This window comes from Cucurbitaria berberidis, assembly GCF_010015615.1.
Source record: "Cucurbitaria berberidis CBS 394.84 unplaced genomic scaffold K460scaffold_1, whole genome shotgun sequence".
In the NCBI taxonomy this organism is placed as follows: Eukaryota; Fungi; Ascomycota; class Dothideomycetes; order Pleosporales; family Cucurbitariaceae; genus Cucurbitaria; species Cucurbitaria berberidis.
Genome location: NW_024468935.1, coordinates 5,923,558 through 5,947,606, shown reverse-complemented (window position 1 = coordinate 5,947,606; position 24,049 = coordinate 5,923,558). Strand labels below are relative to the sequence as shown.

Genomic DNA, 24,049 nt, shown 5'->3' with positions numbered 1-24,049 from the left:
TGACAAAATTCCGATGGGTATATTGTGATCCAAGTTCCTTAACGCATTTCCCCGTCATACCAGCTTTCGAAGTTCAACCGCCAAATAACCCCCACCACAGCAATATCAGTAGCCCTTCCAGCCAGCCATTTACTACAGTACATCTATACTGCAATTCTGCACCGCCAGGCACCGGCTTGTCAGTTGGATACGCCAGTCCGGTAGCAGTCGTTTGCCCTGCAATACCAGCTCCGGCGCCTCCACCACTCGGTCTCCTAGTCAACGTCACAACCGTCGTAACCGGCTGCAGTACGCTCGTGGTACCCTGCACAACAACCGCAGTTCCAGCGTGCTCGAGGCTCAACGTTGTACCGTCTACCGTGATGGGGTTCCCACCAGGAATGAGTGTTGTACCGTGGCCAATGACTATGTAGCCTGCGCGGTTAGCCGTGTATACGTGGCTGTGGAAGGTGAGTGCTGCAGGCATCTCGGTGGTGTACACAACACCGAGAGGTGGAGTGAGTGTTGAAGTCTTGCCATTGATGACGAGGGCTGTTGCGGAGGGGGTGAGGGATATAGTGGTTCCAGAGACAGTGATCGCGGAGCCGCCAGGTGCTAAGGTTTGTTCTGAAACTATGTAGTTAGTCTGCGCATTTGGGGTTATAGTTGCAGTGCCGATGGTGAGTACTGGTGGAAGCGGAACAGGTGCATTAGTGATTTGCGGGTTGGCTACCTCTGGTCTCATTGGGATGGTTGTAGTGCCCACGACGACCTCGGTCCTGCCCTCTGAGGTCTGGATTGCGACTGGTGTGTCATCTACAGTGATAGTTTGACCAGGAGTAAGAGTGGTGGAATCTCCTATCACAAAGTTGCCTCCCGTCGGAGCTTGTCCGACGACAACATTTGAATTGCGAACGGGTATAGTTGCTTTAGCCGGGCCCTCTGTGGTTCCCTGCTGTTCCTCAGCGGGACTGTCCAACCAGCCGGTCGCAGTGATTTCGACAACCGGCTGACATCCTCTGCATATTTTTGTAGCAGTGAAGTTTGGTTCGGTGATTTCATGGTGACCGTTGGGGTCTCCGACTTGTGTCGCTGCTGGGGGTATTGGTTTTAGCCCTTCATCAGTCGAGTGCATCACCGGTGTCCGCGATGCATTCACCGGAGATGGGCTGATAACAAGAGTGGCGTCCGTTGGAAGAGGCGCGGAAGGAATAAGACCCGGTCTTGAAGGAGCTTTAGATGTAGAAAGATCTATATTCGATGATGGTGGCGCTGAAGGTATCAAACCCGAAGGCGGTGGTTGCGACGGTATCAAACTCGTGGGAAGATGTGCTGATGGTATTATATCTATGGGCTCTGTCTGGGGTTGTGTAGGTGTGGAAGGTATAATGTCGGATCCTATACATCAGGACGAGCCACGGTCAGTCTTTGAATTTCAGATGCAGATTCCCAACTCACTTGGAGCTGAAGGTATAATCTCAAAACCTCCAGAGGGGCGGGTGGAAGCATAGCTGCTCGTCGCTACATTCTCAGGTTAGCGCAAAGAATCGAGGGAAGATGTGAAACATGAATCTCGAATGCGTACACGCTTGAGGTTGTGCAGATGCAACATATATCCATGTTGCGCATAAGCATAGAATGTGACATAAGGATAATGGGTAAGCCCGCCCGTCGGCTTCAGAACGGACGGTAAACATGATAGATGCGGGAGTTTGCTGTCAACAGCTCATTCTGCAGTAGGTACGACAACTAGAAGAAAGGAAATGTGCAACCTTACCACAAGTTAAAGTGGCAACTCAGCCTAGAGTATCAGGCGCCAAGCCATGAACCAGCAATCAAGGAGATTGAAATGAAATTCTCCGTATTTCCCCCATACGCCGGCGGCGACTGATGATCGAGGAAATAGTCGAGAAGGGTGAATAGCATCTACTTAGATTGCCCTTGATTAGGTCGCCGTAAACCCTAGTATGACCATTATGCCGATTGGAATAGTCCGAGTGTGGAGGTGGCTCAATGCTGCATTGGATAAATTGTACCCGGGGCTGTGATACGCCAACGGGGTGTATACCAGAGACCAGCCTCTTCCAGCCGGCTTAGCGAGCTTCGAACCTTGTCACATACCAGGTCCGCTGCAAAGACAGCAGATCTAATGCATTTGAGCAGAACCCGATTGCGCGGGTCTGTCGTGGAAACAACTGAGGATAGGTCAGAAAAGCATGTCTGCTAGGTTCGAAGAAATGGAAGCGCTACGTTCAAGTGGAGTTATTGGGTACAGGGGAAGTTTGCCTGACGTTGGACGTTGAGTCGCCATCTTGCGAGCCTATAGTAGGCGTTGCAAGTTAGACCAACGTTTACTGCCAGAGCATCACGGGCACTCGATGTATCGTGCTACAAGGCAAACATCTTGTCTCTCTACAATATAGAAGCACAAACGCTTGCTTGACCACATTTGATCGTTGTTGATAAAGATGACCATGGACTTACGCCGTCTCGATAAAATCACCTGGTAAGAGGCGCGCTACTGGTGGCCGCTGCTCCGGTCCGCGTGAGGATGGTAACATTCAACCGGTACTACTTAGCCAATGATCCTTCTATGCAGGATTGAAAGCCGGGTACAGGTATGTGGGGTCATCTCCGCGTACTTCCTAACGTTTCATTAGGGTTCCTTTGTAATCCTCTTTCTTGGCCGTAGTCCCTTAGCTAGCTTCATCAACCATACTGAAAGTCGATCTCCAGAGTCCTGTCGTTTGGCTGGCAATAAGGTACACCTTGCAACGGAAATAAGCGTCGCACTAAGCGTCATTGACCTTCGGTCGGCGATGCGGATGGGGCGGGAGACTCATGCATGCTGCCGGCAAACTGTCTGTTGAACCGGCTGGCCTAGTCGTGTAGCAATGGATCTCGGTATTACAAGCAGCGATTCGGATGGAGTGAAGCCTGCCAATCAATACTTCTCAGATACATTTTTTACTATTAAAGAACCTGAAGCTGCCATTAGTACATAGTTTCGGACTCGAGAAGCAAACTCTGTTAGGATTGGGTGCTCGATTCATATCTTGCTCGGCGAAGTCCAGTTCACCCACGAGCGCAAGTCGAGTCCAACAGCATGTCGACGACGTTGTGCTTTTCGTTTTTGCCGTAAGCGGGGCGTCGCCGAGCTGGGGAGCGGTGGGGAGACAGACAGGCCTGCCACTATTGGGATGACAGTGCAACGCTGAAGTAGCACAGTTGGGAGCGGAAGCCGTCTGCTTCCACCTATTTCTCACCTGATCAAGTTGACATGAATTGAATCTAACTTTTGTGTAAGCCAGTCACTGTATCGATTAGTCTTCCCAGATTCTGCCCCCCGTTGATGAATCGTCCGCAGCCGGGGTGCTCGTTCGCATTGTAATTATACCTCTGGGCTCGGGATGCAGGGCTGCATGATGCTCAGGATACTAAAGCATTTCCACACTATGGACTGGTAGTAAGTGTACAGCACTGGGTCCAAAAATACAATCGCACTGACGATGAATGGGCAGCGCACCTGCCTAGGGCGGAAGCGTCGTGGGGCTCGCTTACCTATCTAGCGTGCCAAGCCAACACACTTCGAAATCAGCTTTTGCAGCCCGCAGAACTTCGACTCTCAGCTCTACTAACCCCACGACAACACAGATTGCTCCAGAAGACACGACACAGGTACGCTATACAACAATCGCATCACGACGCTTTCAGGCCCAGCTTTGCGATATCGAGACCACGGTACCACCGACGCACCCCCATCTGCGCACACACCCAGAACGTATCGACGCACGCGAGTGCGAGAGACGGCCACACCATTACGTTCTACCGTGGGCGGCAGAGAGTGAGGCTTTGCTTGTACTGGTGGTCTCGATACTGCTGCGGCTTTGGAAAGCAACATTTGGAAGAGCACTGGCTAATTTGATTGTGGACAGCAGTCTTCTGACTTACTGCAATCATGGGGTATCTACCTTGACCCTCCCCTGTTCTTGACAACCATGACTGACCTCTACCAGTATCTCTCGCGACTCTCGCCACAAGCGCTCCGCTTCCGGTGCGAAGAGGGCATACTACCGCAAGAAGAGGTATGCATAACCCGATCGCTTCCAAAGTCATGTCTAACATGGCTTTAGGGCTTTCGAGAAGGGCCGCCAGCCTGCCAATACCCGTATTGGCGCTAAGCGTGTCCATCTTGTCCGCACCCGTGGCGGCAACCGCAAGTTCCGCGCTCTGCGTCTCGAAGCCGGCAACTTTTCATGGGGCTCTGAGGGCATCGCCAAGAAGACCCGTGTCATCGGTGTCGTCTACCACCCCTCCAACAACGAGCTCGTCCGCACGAACACCCTCACCCGCTCCGCCGTCGTCCAGATTGATGCGGCTCCTTTCCGACAATGGTACGAGGCCCACTACGGTGTCTCCCTCGGCCGCAGGAGGCAGGCCAAGGCTGGTGAGAAGGAGGAGGACAAGAAGAAGTCCAACGCCATCGTCAAGAAGCAGGCTGAGCGCCTGAAGGCGGACGGAAAGGTTGAGAACACCATCGAGAAGCAGTTCGAGGCCGGTCGTCTTTACGCCGTCGTTTCGTCCCGCCCCGGCCAGAGCGGTCGCTGCGATGGTTACGTTCTGGAGGGTGAGGAGCTTGCCTTCTACCAGCGTGCTCTCAGGAAGTAAGGTTGATATTTACGGCTTCTTCGGTGCATTGGTCAGGTCAAAATGGGTGTTTAGTCATGTATCTGGTCTGCATACGAGCAGGGCACTGAATGCATTCGGCGTGATATCGCCACTTCTCTAGATACCACGAGGCTATGAATCACGGGTTATCAAACGTTAAGTGATGTGCATATTCGATTCACACCATGCCCTGTACCCAACAAACTTGCTGCTTCCTGTCAATGGTGTCGCGGTCGATGAGATGTACTTCGTGCGATGGACGAAAGGAATGACACCTGGCTTTCTACCACAATATCCAATGCTGCAGTTGATCGTGCCCTAAGTTTAGGTGGCTGTTGCGTAGTGTAGTACTTGAACGTATTTCGTTGCCATCGAAGTAAAGCACACGAGCCAGCGTGTGACTACGTGTGATTACACGAATACGATTACGCTAAAGTATAAACAGCTCAACCTTGTTACAATTATTTTAAACCCTTCCAGGTTGCGAGCAGCCCAGTCGCGCATTGCGGCGGCACCTCGATGTTCAAAGCATTTTCGCTCCCGGTCGTCTCAAATTCACCGTTTCGCACGTGCTCAGAGCCATTGTGAGGCACTTGTTACACCACGAATCACCATCACAAGACATTGAAGCCGCGGACTTCACATGGAGATTTTATACATTAGATTGAAATTAGAAAGAATGTACAAGAACTAAAAACGCCAACTATGCATGCAGTCCCCAAGTTTGTGTGGTTCCGTTCGTCATTCTTCGTTCCCTCGTCCCGTTCTTGTTCGTCACATGTAAAGCTACTTCTCCGCATTGATCGACCGTCCACTCGGGATCCCCTCGAGTGAACCTCGGCACACAGCGTGCTATAGCTTCGCGGCCGCAACAGGTGAACCGACCTGTGAGGGCACAAGTTAGCTTTGTATTCACATGCTAGCATAAAGCTTGACGTGCAACAACAGGCAGTAGGTAGGATCATGACGCTTTTGCATTTTCGCTTACAGGCGTACCAAGATGCCTGGACATGGTATGATAAAGTTACAAGACAAGGATATCAAGCTAATAGGAAACGGTGCGACGAGTTTACAACTTCGACGCTCCCTTGGGCGGACCTACATTGGTAATCTCGTTGTAGAGCAACCTATTTCAAGTTAGCAAATTGTCTTCAAAACATACAAGACTGCAGACTTACGATGTCAAAAACTCAGCATAGTCCTCGCCTGTAACTTGGCCCTCGAAGTACTTCGCTGCGAGCGGGAATTTGTTTCCCTTGGGTGCCTTCGCGCCTAACTGCTGCGCCTGCTCATGTAGCAACTTGAGCGCATAGTCCTTTGTAACCTTCTTGCCCTCAGCGGTCTCAACATTGTGTCTTGTCCACTGCCAAAGCTGACTCCTCGACACCTCTGCAGTAGCGGCGTCCTCCATGAGGTAGTTGATAGGCACGCAACCAACACCACGGACCCAAGCCTCCATATAACTGAGGCCGATGTCAAGATTCTTGCGGATGCCAGCTTCGGTGATCTTGCCAGGTACATTCATGTTCAAAAGGTCGTTGGCGGTGATGTGGACATCCTCACGACGCACATGCATCTGATTAGGCGTAGGCATATGCTCATTGAAAATGTCACTTGCAATAGCCGCAAGCGCCGGGTGGGCAACCCATGTACCATCGTGGCCAGCGCGCACCTCACGGAGCTTGTCGGCACGGACCTTGGCCATGGCGGCGTCGTTGGCTTGCTGATCGTTCTTGATAGGGATTTGGGCTGCCATGCCTCCCATGGCGTGGACGCCGCGTCTGTGGCATGTCTTGATGAGGAGCTTAACGTACGAGTCCATGAAGGGTACCGTCATTGTGACAGAGTCGCGGTCAGGGAGCACGAAGTTGGGGTTTTGGCGGAAGCGCTTAATGGTGCTGAAAATGTAGTCCCAGCGGCCGCAGTTAAGACCGGAGGAGTGGTCGCGAAGCTCGTAGATGATCTATCAGGAGTCAGTATAATTCCAAATGGTTTGAGTGCAAGGGTGAAATACCTCGTCCATCTCGAAAGCAGCGGTAATCGTCTCGATCAAGACGGTACCACGGATAGTGCCACGCCTCATACCAATGTAGTCTTGCGCCAAGTTGAAGACATCGTTCCACAGCCTGGCCTCAAGATGTGACTCCATCTTAGCCAAGTAGAAGTATGGTCCGGTTCCGCGCTTGACGAGCTCGTGGGCATTGTTGAAGAAGTACAGGCCGAAATCGAACAGGCCACCGGAGATAGCCTCGCCATCAACTGTGAAGTGCTTCTCCTCAAGGTGCCAGCCTCGAGCACGAGCGATGAGGGTGGGTAGTGTTCGGTCGGTGCGAAGCTTGTACTCCTTCTCACCCTGCTTGAAGTCGACTTGCCTGCGGATAGCATCATGGAGGTTGAGCTGGCCATTGATCATGTTGTCCCATGTTGGGGCGCTCGAGTCTAGAGACCATTAGCTTCCGTCCTGCTCAAGCTTTCGTGAGACTACTCACCCTCAAAGTCGGCCATATATGTCCAGACATTCGAGTTTAGCGCATTGACGACCATCTTGCGGTCTGTTGGACCTGTGATCTCCACTCGCCTGTCAACGAGCCCAGGAGCTGGTGGTGCGCCCTTCCAAGCATCATTTTCGCGGATGTGCTTGGTCTCTGGGAGGAAGTCGAGGAGGTTGCCCTTGTCGAGCTCCGCTTGCCGAATCACTCGTCTTTGGAGCAGAGCCTTCCGGCGCTCATTGAATGTGCGGTGGAGAAGAGCGAGGAAGACAGCAGCATCTTTGCTAAGAATGTGACGGTTACTATCGTTCAGCTCACCGAGAATGTTCACCTCGCGGAGGATAGTGTTGGGATTCGCTGCCATGGTGAATACTACAAAGGACCTTGTTCAATTGCTTGTATGTTCAAGGTACACAAAGTGAGGAGGACAATGATGTATGCGTGCGGAGCAGAGGGTTGGGCGGCCGGTAGATAATATTTATGATACAGGCGTCACCCATCTTGAAAGCTGGGCCGAGGATCTGCTTTGTCCACTGACTGGTGCAGGCTAGGCCGGCTGTTGTGAATGGTGAGCTACGGGCCCAGGGTTCGGCGGAGGGGAGCTCCAAGCTTGTGACGATGCCAAGCCTAGCGCTCACTGCGGGGATGTTTCCGTTCGAACAGTACAAACCCCGTAAAGATAGTAAATTTTCGACATTACCGGGGCTTGAGCGACATCGCTGTGGCAAGCTAACATGCTATCTTTGGGCGAAGCCCAGGATGCTCATGGCTGGTGGCGGCCGTACGCGGCAATCAACGGATGTCGCGATGCTGAGGTTTTGATAGCGGGAGCTCATCCGAGGCCTCGCCGGGTATTTCCGACGGTCATTTACGACTCAAACGTAATGCCTAGATCCCCAACATTTCTCCCAGCCTGCACGGCATTTCATCTCTTCTTAATCATGGCAGTTGAGAGCCGCCGGCGGTATCTTGCAGAGCCCACTATTACTGCTAGCGTCGAATTGACCTTGGAAGCACCAAGAAGTGCTTGTTTCGAGACCAATATCACCAGAACATCCATATGTTGAATATCTCACTAATCTTCACGATAGCGCGGGTTATTCTCTTCAGGAACATATTGTGTCTAGAAAGAGTCTTGGAAATGCGCCGGGGTTCTTTGAGTCATAATGATGATTTTCTGAGATAGCCACGAGGTTATCAGAGGATATTGCACCTACTCCGAATTCTTCAAACAGAAAACTCTCAGCAGAAGCCTCGATACTCAATCTCTTTCGAGGCGTTACTTGTAGTTGATATCCAAATTTTGCATTAATGGGGCCTTACTATCTACTAACTCCCCATTTCCCGTCCACTAGAATGATCGTATGTTGTCCATGAAACCCGCCATCCAATTTCTTTCAATAAGAGATGACAATTTACTGCTTTGTAGGTTTTATGAGCACTGGGTTTTTCCCAGCAGCTAATCCCCACACACAAACTCCGCTTCCGCCACACGTACCTGACAAATTATCCCCAACCTTGAAGCTACCCACCGCCTTGAAAGAACCTGTGTACTCCGCACCCTGATACAGCACATCAGCCACGTGAGTGAATCTCAGCTTGAAATCGGTAGGCGAGAAGCCCTGGCTACCAGCCAGCACAGTCAGAGTCCAGTAGCCATTGCTAACAGCGTCACACGGCCATGTGCGGCCGAGCGGTGACTCGCCCTTGGTGAACCATTTGGCTTCGCAGTTCTGTGGTTGATATCAGTGAATTTACGCTAGCAAAGTCAAATGCTAAAAGAATAGTAAACATACGATGCCTTGACTACCTCCGGGAACAATTACATTGCTGCCATCAGATTTTGCTGGTCCAAGGTTGATCTCGTTGGGATCGGTAACGTTGGCTCTGATGGTTGCCCAAGGGTAGCTACCAGGACGGCCTGAGGGCGTGACTGGATACGATGTCAGTGTATATCTTACACAGTTTGTGTGTGTACGCACAGACGCCTACAGCAGTAACCTGCCAGTCCTGCAGCTGTTTCTGACTAGCCTGAGGGGCTGCAGAGGCAGAGGATGTGAGTGCCAGGATGGTAGCGAGGGATAAAGTAGTGAAGCGCATTTTAGCAATGGTCAGAGATAGTTGGCTGATAAGGGAAGGGATGTAGGCGTTGCAATGAAGCACAAGGGCGTTCGATGCTCCTTGCTTTAAACATTCAAGAACTCAATGCGAGGCTTAGTACAGTAGGGCCTGTACTATAACGATTTGCTCGGTTGCAGAAAAAATATTGTTATACTGCAGGCATCGTTGTATACTAGAACGCCTTAGCAGCGCAGTTAGGAATATTTTAGCTTAAAAACTGCTAAAAATAGTTAAGAGGCGAAATAAAGTATATAATTATTATATAGACGTTATATAATTTATTATATAATATCTAAAACAGGTATAAATCTATCTAAAACAAGTATAATTTAATAAAATATAATAATTTTCTACCAAATTTCTATATTATTATTGTTAGCAGTTATTTATTATTATACTACTAAAATAATGTGTGTCGGAGAATAAATATCGCTACGTTACAGGATATCGTTATATGCCAGGGATCGTTATAGTACAGGCCCTACTGTATCGAGCATACCACTTCCTTAACGGGTAACAGTCATCATCATCGCTGATCAGCTTCTTGGGCTGGCTGATTCGGCTCCTCAACCACAGACTCAGGAACCGAGCGCTATATTTAGAAATACCAGCGTCAGCACTAAGTGTACCTGACAGCAATCTCTTCCATACAGCCTCCCTGCATGATGATTCATTGAAGTCGATTCAACAAGCGGCGGTAATTCAAACTCGTAAAATCGTCTTGAAATTCTCAATTTCTTCCGGGCAGTTTATATCTCTCTGATTATGGAAGCACAGGAGTCAGTACCGCGATCACGCTTCGAACCTCAGGTGATCCATTTTAGGCAAGGCTGAGATTCCACGGAATGTTTCCAAATCCTCGTGTATATAACATCCGACGTGAATTCAGGATCTGTGGGACACCATGTCAAATAACGCGCATTGATTCGTCAATGCCAATAGGATACGACTACTAGAGGCTGTTGGTGTTACCTTAGATTCAGCTCCTACTTCCGTGTTTCCCGAAGTATGGAAGGAAGGCCAGTAGTATGCCTGCTAGACTCGTATATTTATAATGGGGCCAATATATACACGAAGACGTGGAGAGAAAAGGTGCGGCACGCACCGCAGGTAGCTTGAGGGAATTTGTCCGCGTCAGCATGGACACGGGGAGTTTGCAGCAAGACTTATTGGAGGCGTGTAGGATGCTATGACTAATGCAACGTAGGAAGCAAACTTTCCGTCATAATTGCCTCAAGCAGCTGAAATGCTTCAACAGTTGAACGCCACAATATTGCCTAGTCAGCTGAAACGCCATGACAGTTGGTCGCCAGAAACTCCTCTATATCTCTTTCTTCCCAGGCAGCCTTGTAGGCTAACCTCCCTTGCGACTGTAATTGCGGTAGAGGTTTTATAATAACGTCGAGGCAGTGGATTTGAAGTAGATGATACGCGGAATGGCTATCATGATAGAGGGCAAGTATCTACTTGCGGGCAGCTTTGGCAGAGTGTTCTTGGAGAGTCCGCAGGAGCATCGCGACAATTCTGTGTTACCTAGTGCTCAGCAATAAGCTAGCCTTTTCTATTTACGAAGAGGCGCAGGGATAGAAACGCTGTCCCCCAACTAGTACTATGGTTGCGACACAAAATACGCTTGTGGACAATGCCCACGCTCGTAAGCGGGTGGAATTGCCATAGTCGAGTAGTCAAGGAGTCTGGCCTACGAGTGACGGGTCAGATGGTATGTGTCGCAGTACCGTTTGGTGTCTCGAATGCTCTTAAAACGATGTCCTGCAAGCTTCAACGTACTCTGATCTACCATGAAATATCTAACATTCTTCCACGGACTTGATTTGGCTTCCGAGAAAGTGTACATTGAGTATGCAAGAAGCAGTTCCCTATTCCCTCTTCTCAATTATAACCTTTCGAATAGGGGTTTGCTTGCCGCTGGCTTAGGCTTTGCTTTGCCGTCCACAATTGGGATAACATCATTGTCTGGGGTATAGTCCATAAACTCCGCGCTGACACTGTCCCTAACATCCACAAGGTTTCTGCTCCGTGACTTCCATCTCGGCTTCTCTCCATTTTGTGCCCTTCCTACACCCATATCCCTCCATCGCTTCGGCGGTTTGACGCCCATCTCCACCAAATTGGACCAGATCCTCTCGCCTCTCTTGTCCCATCTCTGCATCCTGGCTTCGTGCTCTTCGTCCGATGGCCGCCACTTGCTCTTTAGTATGCGCCGGATAGCTTCGGGCGAGATTTTGAAATGATCGGCGAGAACGGGCGTGCTGAATCTTTCGGGCTGTGTTTCATGTAGGTGCCGTATGCCTTCCATTGTGTCGGGTGAGAGCTTCTTGCGCGGATTCCAAGCTTCTCCCCCTAGTTTTTCTTTCAGGGCTGCCTTTTGCGCTTGCCATGATGGTCGCTCCTTCCACTCTTCCGGTGTGTCCTCATCAACACTGTGATTCACGACTGTTCGGGTTGGTTTCCACGGCCCTCGCTCTGCTGTCTGTAGTTGGCTTGCGGCAGAGAAGACTCGTGAAGGTTGCGCGGCTCTGATCGTCGTTTGGCGGAGAGGGAAGACTGGCTCAACATTTGCCAACGAGCGGATGAACACACTAAGCGTCCTCCGTGCACAATTGTGGCAATTCATGGTTGATGTTCGACTTCGAATAGGAGTTGTTCTCATCTCAAAGTTCAGAGCCTGCGCACAGACCATAAGCCGACTTTTGGCGCCACAAACGACTGAGCCACAGCTACCCAAAATGATGACATCAACGACCAAGTGTTAAACGGCATTTTGCACCAACGTTAAATCTGCGCCTCGGTGATATGCTCTTTCAGTCTCCCGATCTTCGTCCGCATCGCCGGAATCTATCATGTTCCCAGATCTCGTGTCGAGGGGGGCAAAATGTATGTGGGTCCCCTCACGTCTAGCGCCTCGGTATCATATGATGGTATATTCTCTGCCTCACTTCTACTAAACCTCACTGTCTTGTTTTTGTTGTCGCCTCGCGGATCTGATAGTATCATCCGGTTGCTTTGTTGCATTTTGCCCTAGAAGCCATGGCTTGGCCCAACCCGTTCCGCAGGCGCACAGAGAATACCAGAGTGTACGTCCGAAAGCGGAAGACTATTGCTGATATTAATGCTTACTGCTTCTAGCTGCTGGGGCTATGAGTTTGAATGGACGGAGGGCCATCTCACTCCAGAACAATCCAAGCCTCTCAAACATACCTACGATGTCCTAGGAGAAGAATGCCTTGATCGACTGAACACTATCTCGCCACCACAAAAGGGCCCTTTGCCAAAAGCCCAAGACTCCCAGCCAGTGCCATCTTCTGTCACTGGAACGGAGGAAGAGAAGAGCGAGCCTCTTCCCATACCTCGCCGAGATTTGTATGCCTTGCTCGAGGAGCACCAAGCATCCGACCCCAAGCTTGCTGAGCTGTGGGAAGAAGTCAACACCGTTCCTGTCTGGGTAGACTGGGAGCAGATCGAGAGGGGACAAAATGTGTTCTATCGGTATGCAGGACCAGCTTTGACTGGACTTACGTTCCAATCACTACTTGGAGGCATGGGAGCTGCCCGCGTTGTAGAGACACTAGCTCGAACTGGAGGGTTCAGCACCAAGGTAGCAAGAGGAAGACTATTTGAGACTACTCAGCATATCCTTCAATGTACACGTTCCCTAGAGGGTATAAAGCCAGGCGGAGAAGGCTTTGCTTCCTCAATACGCGTCCGACTCCTACACGCCGCTGTACGTCAACGGATCACCAAGCTAGCAGAACAACGACCCAGCTACTTCAAAATAGACGAATGGGGTATACCTATCAACGATCTCGATCAAATTGCGACTATCGGGACTTTCTCGTCGACACTGATATGGCTCAGCCTCCCACGTCAAGGCATTTATCTCCGCGAACAAGAGATCGACGACTACATTGCTCTGTGGCGATATATTGCGTATCTTATGGGCACTCCTGACGGTTGGTTCTCTTCTCAAGAAAAGGCTAAGATTATAATGGAGTCACTTCTGTACTACGAGGTCGATCCATCCGATATGTCAAAGACCATGGCCAACAATATCATTTTCGCCCTCAAAGAGGAGCCGCCAACATTTGTCTCCGCAGACATGCTCACCGCCAGTGCCCGCTGGCTCAATGGGAATGATCTTGGTGACCGACTTGGGCTCAAACGTGTGTCGGCTTATTATTGGTCGCTTATGGCAGGCCAATGTCTATTCTTCATTTTCTACTGTAATTTCTACCGTCTCTTTCCGTCGCTTGACGCTCACCGTATTTCTCGGGCAAAAGAGATTCTCTGGAACATAGTTGTTAAGGCGAAGTGGGGTCTTGGGGGTACACAGACGACTTTTGACTTCAAGTATGTGCCGCAGTACGATACGTTGACTAATCTGGGAGATATTGGTGAAAGGAAGTTGAAAACCTCGAGTACTGAGTTGAGGAACTTGAGGACATTAGGAATCTTTTTCAGTGTACTGGGGTTGGGTACGTGGGCATCTTTGAAGGTTGCTTCGAATATCATTGGGAGGATGTGGTAGTATCGTCATATAATCCATCTCAACATTTGCTTTCATACAAAGTAGACGAGTCTTGTGCTCGCTCATCATACCTTAACTTGGCAATCAGTGAAAGTTGATAGCCTTACCCTACATGGGTCCCGACAGCTTATATGGAATTCCTGTGCCCCGGTATCACTCACTTGAAGTACCTCTTCCAAAAATCACCTTTACTATCACCACGTGCCGCAAGATTGCTAACTGACATCTTAGGAGATACATGCTCTTGATGGACAATATATATAGACTTGTCAAAATCACCTTATATAATCGCACGTGAACAACCGCACGGATATAGCCAGGTTTCTCGAGAGTAATCCTCTTGGTGCGACTAGTAGTCTAGCTGAATGCTTGTACCTCCATCCACGGCCGCAACTCGGAATCAACAAGTATCGTGGACAATATCCACACCTTCATAATGATGAGTCGGATCTGCCTTCGCCAGAGCTCACAAGATGGTGTCTGTGGATGCCTAGAGTTTTGGAAGCCTACAGCTCCGAAACTACAAGATACTACTAGTATCGGCTCGCCATCCGCCACCGAAGCATCTGATACACTCGGCCTGCGTACTACTTCCAACCTAAACGACCTACTATCAGTGTCACCCACGCCCTCTGGCCCACCAAAGGAGACATGCTTCTTCTGGTATCATGGTACCTGCCGCCGTGGTGAGCAGTGTCATGTAGCCCACGAAACCCACGTCACCTGGCCCATTCCTCCTCCACCTGGATTTGTGCATTACAAAGCATGCAGATTACCGCTTTGCCCGCTACGAGAGGACCTTTTGGCTCTGAGTGAGGCGCGTAAAGCACACAGGTGTACGTCTCAGCTCAGCGGACAAGTTGACGGTACTACGTTTAGTAAAACGACAGCTTTGGAGCCGGCGTTGAGCGAAGATGGCGATGCGGACACTGTCAGTTCGTCAGTTGAGGATGTACCCAAAGAACCTGGTGTCAGTCTTTTGGTAAGCGACATTGCGCCTTCCGAATCTGGTACCGACCTTTTTACTCTCGAGGGCGATGATGTCAACAAGGTAGTCACGATGAGTGAAACTGCAGACCCAACAAGTGTCAAGATCTACGCCCCCACCTGTAACTTTCCAACGCTTGCCTCTACACCACCCACTTCCGACAGCATGGACTACATTGAAGTGTCAAATACGGCTTCCCCACCGCCATCCTCTGAGAATGGAGATCAAGCCATTCTCTCACTTAGTCACTCAGGAACACGGGATAAGCGCAAGCGCCAGCAAACGCTTTCACCCGGTGAGCAAACTCCCGATAGTAAGCTTACAAAACGAGAGCCTGCACCCGAACTCAGCGATTTCGCGTCCATCCTGGAGCCGAAACGCCGCATAACGCACTGGGATCTCGAGCCGTTCACCCCCGACGTTGTCGCCATTCGTCCAAAGCCTAAAGCTCTGCAAGCCGACCCATCATATGGGCTCTTACAACATCCAATTTCAGCTCTGAGTGGCTTGTCCGTTCCTGACCATCGCTCGACATCGCCCAAGCCTCGCTCGTTCGATCCTCCAAAAGGTCCTCGAGCTTTAAGTGATACAAGTCCGATTTGCTTTCATTGGTACCATAAGGGCCACTGTAGACCTAAACAAAGGAACGGCCAGGCCACCAAGTGCAACTATACACACTCTTTGGACGTACCTCATCGGCAAGTCAGCCTGCCACCTCATATCACGAACCACGGCCCGTGCCAATTAGAGTTCTGTCCTTTGCGTTCACAGGGTCAAGGGGCTCCGCACTGCGGTGAGCAAGGATCGAGGGATATGCTGAAGACCACTATGAAGATTGAGCCATACAGGTCTTCGAGTAGTGGGGTGCCTTTCGAGGACAGGTATAAATCATCGTCTCGAGACGTTAGTCCGATGGGGCGGTATTCTACTAACATGCAATTGCCTCGACCTGACGAGTTCAGCCGAAAGTCAGATGCCAAACAACCATCCAGGGCGAATTATGGGCGCAATAAGAAAAAGATGAGTTTTTACAATCGTGCGTTGGAAAGAGATCCAGAGCCGAGCAACGCGGAGGCCTGGGCTCCTTCAGAATATGAACCTGCCTACTTTGAAGAGAACTACAGCTCTTCCCCACGAGATACCATCTCATCAGCGCGCTATGAAGCGGGTGTGAAGGGTCCCAAGTTCGACAAGCTCGATAGACGACCCAAGGCGAAACAATTACCAAAGCTGACTGGCGTCGCAAGAGAGCGATTCAAGGAGCAAAAACAGCGCATTGAACAGTGGCAGGCGGAGCGTGGAATTCGACCCGACGATCCAAATACGAGGCGAGAAAAACAGATGGCTGTTAACAAGCGGAGAAGAGTAAATAAGAGGCAGAAAAGGTTGGACAAGGGATTGGTCACAGCTTCGATGCTCAAGGCCGAGAACGACTCACTCCTTGCAATGTCAGCCAATGTTCCCGGTACCTACAGCAGGCCAGACGCGATTGCGACACCAGCAAAAGGAAGTCATAAACTACCGCGGGGTCGACGCGCGGAGAGCGTGTTTGAGGACGAACAGGCCATGGGTGAGGAGCTAGCGACGAACGACCCAGAGGCGGGATTCTACCGCAAGAGTGCTCGTCACATCTCCGGTTTTCCAAAGTCTGCAACCCCGCTTGATGTTCAGCACGTTGCCAGCGGCGAGGAGGGTAGCGTGCAAGAACATAAGCAAGTGCAAGGGGTGATCCAGAAAGATTATGCGCAAGTCGCAAGGAAGACTAGCGTTCTGGTCGATTATGAGCTTCCTGAAGGTGAGGCACGGCTTGAATGGGACACGGATCTCGTACGCCGACTGTTCGGTGAAATTGCATGACGATCTCTGCTTGCGAAGCAGAGTGTAGCCGGAGTGGCATACTATTCCTGGACTTGAGCCTATGCTATCAGGTGTCTCAAAAGTCCCTAGGTTAGTGTGGCAAAAATCATACAACCAATCTCAGCTTTTGAGGAGAACATGCATATGCAATCTAGTATGGGTATATCCAAGTGGAGAGGTACCGCAAGTATGCAAAAAATCGAAATACTAGAAAGGAACTGTCACCACACGTATGGCTATCAAGTCAGCGAGTGCTCGAATTGCATCGTAAGTGTGACCGACCTTGTTTTCATATGTCCAGAACGTCCCACTATGCTGTATGCCTTTGCTTTGTATTACGTCAATCATCTTCAGAACTGACTCCTCCGGCGTAATGATGCCGTGTACTTCCCAGGGTAGCTGGATGTTCGCCATATCCCTGGACGTATATCAGTAAGCGTGTTGCTGAGAAATCACTAACTACTCACGTTGCGACCTCTCCAGGATGCATGCATAAGATGATTGTGTCGTCATCTTTCCTTTTCAGCTCTGCTGCCATGTGGCGGACGGCCATATTGAGAGCTGCCTTTGAAGCAGCATAAGCGGCGAAACCATCTTCCATCTCCCGAAAATTGCCTTGAGAGCCAGAGTCACTGGACATGAAGACGATGGTGCCGATGGGGATGTTGGTTTGCAGCAGCTTTTGGGCTGTGATGATGGGCCCGATGGTGTTGGTGTGTAGGTGGAAGGCAAACTCGTCAAAAGACCTGTGAGCAAGATTAGTCTGAATAGTCCCAAAGTACAGCCAAGGTACATCCATCCAAGATGCACGCTCTAGCCGGACTTGGGAAGGTTCGGCGAAAGGGAACTGGAGACGTACAGCTCAGTGGCTCTCTGGAAGGGTTAGTGCGATTCAGGCCAAACTTTATAAAACGTAAACTTACGTTTGGATATCTTAGAACTCCAGCATTCAGCACTACGTAGTCGATCTTCAAATTTGGGATCATGGCGAGCTGGGCGACAAATTTCTGCCACGAGTTAACCCATCACCCAAGCGTCCAACCACGACCATGATACAGGGTATATGAGACGTACCTCTATACTCTGCTCCGACAGTATGTCACAAGTGTACATTTGACAGCGCCCATGGTCGCTACCAGCCTGGCCCCACAGCCCAGAAGCATGAGCTGCCCAAGGCTCGCGCACCGTGGCAATGATGCGTTCGTCCCTAGCAAGCAGTTGCCGTACAAACTCCAATCCGATGCCCCTGCTGGCGCCGAGTATCAGCCATGTGGTAGAGTCCTGATCGGCATACAAAACGTCGGGGATTAGGTTCATCCGTGCTGTTCACACCGGTGTGGCGGGGCACCCAAAGTCGATGATGTCAACCAAGCTGAAATTCAAATATTTCAGCAGTACCCCGGGGGATGACGCTCGAAAACGCTCGAAATAGCGAGTATGAACTTGGTTGGTATAGGCGAGGATATGTGCTGTCAAGATGATGAGAAATAGTGTTCATGACCCCTCTCGTAATAGACAGGGGACCAGCTGGTAGCTTCAAGATGCGGGTAGTAGTGACACATGTCACGATTTGCAGATCCTATCCTACACAGATCGTTCTGGACAGAAGCAGGGTCAGATAGAGTTGCAGAGTCAGCCTAGATCATTGGACAAGGACAGTTGTAATGATTTTCAACTCGAGACACCACAACAGAGAGCGCAGAACAGGCGCACAGTGTAACTGAAGCGTTTTGACAGTCGCATGACGTAGACTAATAAATCATTTCAACGTGTTGTGACCAACAACTAATAAATTGCCACAAAGCTTCTCACGAATCCAGGCCTGGAGCCGTCCACGGTTACACATCGAAGCGAACCCTCCGACAGGTGATCCCAGGTTGTCGCGAAAGGGCCTCCCGGACCGGTTCTGCCCGAAGCCCTTCCAATGACTGACTTATAATTGCATCTTGATTGGCTGTTCACGTCAGCCGTGCGTCGGCAGGGCCGTCATTTCCTGAGGACTAGCGCCAAGCGCATGGCCGGCCTTTTTCTTCCTACTTTGCCAGCTTTCTTCTCTCCAACAGCTTGCCATCACGTACAACAGCAGCCCAATCTTCATTCCTACGACCCCATTTCTACTCCTCTACCACCAAACGAATCCTCACATTCCCACCAGCCAAAATGGGTTTCGAGAACGGTATGTGTTCCCAGCAAGCCGCGGACGTCATCGAGGAAATCCGGTTGCCACGGCCTCCCAACGCCCCATTGATCTCGCGCATCTCGAGAGGCAGCATGCCTGAGAAGCGGATGTTCTTTGGTAAATGAGCTAGCGTGTTTTGACGAGCTCAAAGGGCGGTTTGCGCAAGGTGGCAGCTTGCGACAAAGCGAGGGCGCCGCCGGATTTCTCGGCTTCGCCTTGAATTTATTGTAATGCTCGTTGCTGACGTTTCTTTACAGGCGATGCTAAGAAGGGTGCCAACCTTTTTAAGGTACGATTTTTCCAAAACGAAGACCGCTTCCCTGGTCATCATCTCATAGGCTCCGCGGACCTCATCTAACAATGTCTAGACACGATGCGCGCAGTGCCATACCCTGAAGGAAGGTGAGGGCAACAAGATTGGCCCCATGCTACACGGTCTTTTCGGTCGCAAGACTGGTCAGGTCGACGGCTACTCATATACCGATGCCAACAAGCAGAAGGGCATCACCTGGGACGAGAACACATTGGTACGGCGACGCCACTAAAATTGTGCATATGCACTATGGCAAGCTGCTAACCACTCACAGTTCGAGTACCTCGAGAACCCCAAGAAGTACATTCCCGGCACCAAGATGGCCTTTGGTGGTCTCAAGAAGCCGAAGGACCGCAACGACTTGATCACTTTCCTCAAGGAAGAGACCAAATAAGCGTTTTACTGAAACGCTTACCTCTTCTCCCCGACATGTCATGACCTTTCTCTGATTCCATTTGGGACAAAACTTCTTCCGATTGTACCAATACCAATAATAGACGTACGGCGGAGGCGATGGAGCACTCTTGGTGTGCGGCGTCGCCTTGTGTAGATTATGTTTGGTATGATATCATACTAGGGCGCTTTTCGATTTCTGGTGTAGCATAGAGCCGGTCTGGAACTTAGCGACACGTTCGAAATAACAATTCTCCTCCTCCATCTATACTCGGATCCTATTCTTACGCGACGTGACTGCGCATCTGCTTGCGCTCTACAGCGGTGCTTTGCCATGCAATCCGCAGCCCCGTTGGTTGGTCTCTAAACTTGACAACCTACCGTCGTCGGCGTAGTAGGATGATGGACACGGTGAAGGCAGTCTTTAGTCGCTCAGGAGACCGATCTTCAAACCAACAACCAATGGTACACTTGTGAATTTTCTGACATGCACGTCGAGTCTCCATAATAAACAGGCTACTGAGCCAATGGCCTTGGACGAGGCGCAAAGGCACGACTCACGCGAGCACCTCGGGCTTGAGGAAGAATGTGGACAGGAACACGCGCTTTGCCGGCAAAATCAAAGGAGCTCGGAGAAGTAACCGAGGATCATGTGGCTGAAAGCTCTCTATGCTTGCGGAAGGCTATTAGCATCTAGCTTGACCAGCGTTTACATAGTGAAGACGTGGGTATGCAAAGGAAAGGCCATTGCCTTGATATTACACAATCTCATCGTGTGAGCGGCGGGATTTGCTGGCTTTGACCTGCGAGGCTCTGTGGCGCTTCTTCCGCATCTCCACGTGAAAGAGGTTCGAGTGTGGGGGAAGCATTGGTGTCATCCATCCACTGGCGGAACACTCCGTCTCCATGCTCCAGTTGCCTACAATTCACCGCACCATCACATATACACAGACGTCTTGTGCACCGTCCTTCACCTTCACCATTTCACCATTTCCATCCCGAATTGGTCCAGCACACACGCGTCGGGTTACCTCGGTCAACATTCCCATTGAATTAGCGTCATAGCGGGGCGGAACATTGCAGGTGGTAGCTTGACGTGAAACACCATCACTGCAACTCTTTGGCGACGACGCAACGACAAAAGGCCGCCCGGCCTGAACAATTGGCACCATGTCGTGGAAGCGCAGTGAGAGGCTGATGGACACCATCAAGGTATGTCAAACGGTGTGCAGGACGCATTTGAAGCTCACACCTTAGTAGCACTATAGCAACTTCCCAGCAACCGGTTTGTACTGTCAATTGCATATGAAAAGGATGCGTCTGATGCATGTTTAGGTGTCTCCCTACGCCAAATGGTACAGTTCGGAGAGAAACCATCGACTGGAACCCTCTTCCGCGCATCACAGTTCCTTTCCGAAGAGCTTCCCATACGGCTAGCACACCGCGTGCAAGAGCTCAACGACCTTCCAGATGGCCTCAATGAGATGCCATCGATCTGCAGAGTGCGCGATTGGTACGCACAGTCATTTGAAGTAGGTACCGATGAGCGTCTACCCGGGGCACTTTGACTCACCATAGTAGGAACTTGTCGAACTCCCACGACCGAACCTTTCATCCGACATCAAGGAACGTCTGCTACGACCGGCAAAGCGGAACGGCAAGGACCATAGTTTGATAGTCAAGGCGACACCGAATCCAAGCATTAAGCAGGGACAATACCGATCTGCGCCGGGACAAAATGGCAACGGCAATGGTAATGGCAATTCAGTAAGCAAGGAGGTCAAAGGAGCAGCATCGAACAGGAGATACTATGCCGCAGCAGACGATGGAGGAGATTGGCCACCAGAGCTAGGCGCCTACAACACAAAGTTCGCAGACACACTCGAGAAGATCAAAAGGCGGCACGACAGCGTCGTAACAACCGTAGCGCAAGGCATTCTGGAATGGAAACGCAAAAGACAACGGATGCAAATTGATCACAATATCCAAGCCTTCCTCGACCGTTTTTACATGTCGCGCATCGGCATCCGTATGCTCATCGGACAACATATCGCCCTCACAGACCAGCGGTCGCGCTCCGATCCGAACTACGTCGGTATAATATGCACAAAGACCAACGTGCGGGAACTCGCTCAAGAAGCCATCGAGAATGCGCGATTCGTATGCGAGGACCACTATGGCCTCTTCGATGCGCCAAAAGTCCAACTCGTATGTAACTCGGACATTAGCTTCATGTACGTGCCAGGCCACTTGTCGCACATGCTGTTCGAGACGCTCAAAAACTCCCTCCGCGCTGTGGTAGAAGCACACGGACAAGACAAGGACGAATTTCCTGTCACAAAGGTTATTGTTGCAGAAGGAAAGGAGGATATCACTATCAAGGTCTCGGATGAAGGAGGAGGCATTCCGAGATCATCGATCCCACTTGTCTGGACGTACATGTATACGACGGTCGACCAGACACCGAGCTTGGATCCGGATTTCAACAAAAGCGACTTCAAGGCACCGATGGCGGGTTTTGGCTATGGGTTGCCGATTTCGAGACTGTATGCGAGGTATTTTGGGGGGGATTTGAAGTTGATTAGTATGGAAGGGTAAGCCATATCACTCCATGCGCCGCCTGGATACATCAGCTAATGTACTACTGTAGATACGGCACAGATGTCTACCTACATCTCAATCGCCTATCCTCCTCTTCTGAACCCCTGCAATAGCAATTACCTGTCACGAGGGACGGATGGGCCTCGAGTGAGCTCATCCGCTCAGGTTCATCATCCCGAGGACTGGCAGGGGGCAATAAGAATAACAAGTTCCTCGCGAGCAAAGCAATGCGGCTAAAGCTGTCGGGACAAGTGAGTAGGGAGGTTAGCGAGAGGAGGCAAGTGGGCGATCTCGAAGATATGTTTGCCGATAAGAGCAGCGAGAAGCCATGGTGGAGGAATGTAGGCATGGAAGAGGGAATGTAGGAGATGTGTATTTTAGAAATGACAAAGGAAGAAGCTGGCTTGTTGGCGCATTTTTGTAAGTATTGAGACTCTTGGCTGTTGAGAGAGGATGCATCTGTTGGCCTGAACAAGGCCTTTCACTTGGCGTATGGCGACGCGTTTCTCGGGTCAAAGAAACAATTAGGTGGATATATTCTCGCAAATGTATTATATACGCCTAACACTGAAATACTGATACCGTTGAAACCTAATGTATACGATGCGTCCGGGGGTATAATGCTGTCCATGCTAATCCACTAATACAATCAATGATGCCCTTGCTGTCCCAAATACACACCGCTGAACGCCATCATGCTCGAAAAATCATATAATACCATCCACCCGCGTCCCCCAAACCTACTTACTCAACCCCAGATCACCCAAGTCCGCTAGAAACCCTCTTCTTCGCCTTCTCTTTCCCCTTCGCACTCCTCGCCGGACTAGGCATATGCTCTCTTTCCCTCTCTTCAGCAGAAACATCCCACTCCTCCCGCCAAGCGATATCCTCGTAGTCTGTCACGCCAAGCACGATGTTCTGGTAGTAATGGCGCGTCTGCGGTATACTCTAATATAATATCTCGTTAGCCATAACCCAACTCAATTAACACCTCTTGCAACAAGCAAGCAATTCAAAAGGACAAACAAGCAAGCAATTCAAAAGGACAACGACGAACCTCGTTCCTCGCAGCAGCATACCAGATCAACATCTCGCTGCTCTCGAGTATACACGCTGCTTCGTCTCTGCGCTGCCTTTGCTCATAGCTCTCTGCCCGTTGGCTGGTGGGCGAGACGTTGTATTTCTTGCTGCGTGCCTGGAGGGAGCGTCGTTGCGCTGACCAGCTTGGTTGAGGGTCGGGTTTGCCGGGGCGCGGAGGTGTTGTATGCGCTGAGGGTTGTTGTGCGCCGGCGGAGGCGGAGGAGGGGCTGTTTAGCACCGTGTTGAAGAAGGTATTGGATTGCTGGTTGGGGCTTGGTACGTTTGGCGGCGGTGGCATTTTGCAGTAGTGGTATGTAGCCTTTGGGAGGGTGGACGGTTGTTCAATGGATTGGAGGCCGGGAGGAGCGTGTCCGCGGGGAATGCTCAAATGGGAAGGTGGAGCCGAAGTGAGATGGATGATGTAGTATCGATCAAGAATGGATTCTCGCAATTGCACGCAGGATCTTCATCGTAAGGTAGAAATGATTTAAGAAGTAACAAAGAAGTTGTTGACAGGTACGTATGTGCTTGTGCAAGTCATGGGCCCACAGATAATGTGCCATCTAAGGAGTTTGCAAGCGTAAGGAGAGTAAACTATAGAATTGGAATATGTAGCTATCCGATTACGCTAAATTGCGCTGCAAAGGAGATGAGGTGTTCAAGATATCCAGATGTTTGTCGTTAAGTGAAATATATCATTCTGCAAATGCTGCCTACTTCATAATCCATATGTGACACGAAGAGATAGTCCTCTGCCAACCGTGTAGACTCTGCCGTTGAAGGATAAGTGGTAGTTCCTTAACATATGCGAGGAGAATTGTAGCCAGACAAAACG

At 50.5% G+C, this 24,049-nt stretch overlaps 10 protein-coding genes across 10 annotated transcripts; 5 read left to right on the top strand and 5 right to left on the bottom strand.

Moving 5' to 3' along the window:
- Positions 1–73: 73 nt before the first annotated feature.
- K460DRAFT_324885 (uncharacterized protein) lies at positions 74–1,735 on the bottom strand (the record flags this gene model as incomplete). Its single annotated transcript, XM_040930581.1, has 3 exons — positions 1,567–1,735; positions 1,438–1,493; positions 74–1,377 (listed from the first exon to the last, which is right to left on the bottom strand). The coding sequence occupies exons 1-3, from the start codon at positions 1,674–1,676 to the stop codon at positions 74–76; spliced, it is 1,470 nt and encodes a 489-aa protein (XP_040794289.1). The 5' UTR covers positions 1,677–1,735.
- Positions 1,736–3,914: 2,179 nt separating this feature from the next.
- On the top strand, positions 3,915–4,714 carry K460DRAFT_362466 (ribosomal protein S8e). Its single transcript, XM_040932644.1, has 3 exons — positions 3,915–3,942; positions 3,996–4,064; positions 4,113–4,714. Exons 1-3 carry the CDS (start codon positions 3,938–3,940, stop codon positions 4,645–4,647), a joined length of 609 nt encoding a protein of 202 aa, XP_040794288.1. The 5' UTR covers positions 3,915–3,937; the 3' UTR covers positions 4,648–4,714.
- A 581-nt stretch (positions 4,715–5,295) lies between these two features.
- Positions 5,296–7,685, bottom strand: K460DRAFT_299042 (malate synthase). Its single transcript, XM_040929786.1, has 5 exons — positions 7,137–7,685; positions 6,662–7,086; positions 5,826–6,610; positions 5,750–5,774; positions 5,296–5,532 (listed from the first exon to the last, which is right to left on the bottom strand). The coding sequence occupies exons 1-5, from the start codon at positions 7,498–7,500 to the stop codon at positions 5,500–5,502; spliced, it is 1,632 nt and encodes a 543-aa protein (XP_040794287.1). The 5' UTR covers positions 7,501–7,685; the 3' UTR covers positions 5,296–5,499.
- A 738-nt stretch (positions 7,686–8,423) lies between these two features.
- K460DRAFT_299039 (cell death in tomato 1) lies at positions 8,424–9,391 on the bottom strand. The gene is made up of 3 exons (XM_040929785.1): positions 9,119–9,391; positions 8,933–9,069; positions 8,424–8,869 (listed from the first exon to the last, which is right to left on the bottom strand). Exons 1-3 carry the CDS (start codon positions 9,234–9,236, stop codon positions 8,552–8,554), a joined length of 573 nt encoding a protein of 190 aa, XP_040794286.1. The 5' UTR covers positions 9,237–9,391; the 3' UTR covers positions 8,424–8,551.
- Positions 9,392–10,745: 1,354 nt separating this feature from the next.
- Positions 10,746–11,905, bottom strand: K460DRAFT_362462 (required for respiratory growth protein 9, mitochondrial). The gene has a single exon (XM_040932643.1). The coding sequence runs from the start codon at positions 11,890–11,892 to the stop codon at positions 11,152–11,154; it is 741 nt and encodes a 246-aa protein (XP_040794285.1). The 5' UTR covers positions 11,893–11,905; the 3' UTR covers positions 10,746–11,151.
- Positions 11,906–12,305: 400 nt separating this feature from the next.
- On the top strand, positions 12,306–14,051 carry K460DRAFT_401738 (uncharacterized protein; the record flags this gene model as incomplete). Its single annotated transcript, XM_040936451.1, has 3 exons — positions 12,306–12,352; positions 12,405–13,750; positions 14,035–14,051. The coding sequence occupies 3 exons, from the start codon at positions 12,306–12,308 to the stop codon at positions 14,049–14,051; spliced, it is 1,410 nt and encodes a 469-aa protein (XP_040794284.1).
- A 188-nt stretch (positions 14,052–14,239) lies between these two features.
- On the top strand, positions 14,240–16,648 carry K460DRAFT_351619 (uncharacterized protein; the record flags this gene model as incomplete). Its single annotated transcript, XM_040931579.1, has 1 exon — positions 14,240–16,648. The coding sequence occupies one exon, from the start codon at positions 14,240–14,242 to the stop codon at positions 16,646–16,648; it is 2,409 nt and encodes an 802-aa protein (XP_040794283.1).
- K460DRAFT_362461 (NAD(P)-binding protein) lies at positions 16,630–18,383 on the bottom strand. The gene is made up of 6 exons (XM_040932642.1): positions 17,723–18,383; positions 17,572–17,655; positions 17,508–17,521; positions 17,116–17,394; positions 16,931–17,066; positions 16,630–16,884 (listed from the first exon to the last, which is right to left on the bottom strand). The coding sequence occupies exons 1-6, from the start codon at positions 17,963–17,965 to the stop codon at positions 16,870–16,872; spliced, it is 771 nt and encodes a 256-aa protein (XP_040794282.1). The 5' UTR covers positions 17,966–18,383; the 3' UTR covers positions 16,630–16,869.
- A 393-nt stretch (positions 18,384–18,776) lies between these two features.
- K460DRAFT_362459 (cytochrome c) lies at positions 18,777–19,796 on the top strand. Its single transcript, XM_040932641.1, has 4 exons — positions 18,777–18,824; positions 19,085–19,116; positions 19,196–19,354; positions 19,415–19,796. The coding sequence occupies exons 1-4, from the start codon at positions 18,809–18,811 to the stop codon at positions 19,532–19,534; spliced, it is 327 nt and encodes a 108-aa protein (XP_040794281.1). The 5' UTR covers positions 18,777–18,808; the 3' UTR covers positions 19,535–19,796.
- A 907-nt stretch (positions 19,797–20,703) lies between these two features.
- On the top strand, positions 20,704–22,499 carry K460DRAFT_401734 (pyruvate dehydrogenase kinase-like protein; the record flags this gene model as incomplete). The annotated part of the gene is made up of 6 exons (XM_040936450.1): positions 20,704–20,745; positions 20,794–20,818; positions 20,869–21,065; positions 21,115–22,127; positions 22,184–22,196; positions 22,248–22,499. The coding sequence occupies 6 exons, from the start codon at positions 20,704–20,706 to the stop codon at positions 22,497–22,499; spliced, it is 1,542 nt and encodes a 513-aa protein (XP_040794280.1).
- Between the last annotated feature and the right edge of the window lie 1,550 nt (positions 22,500–24,049).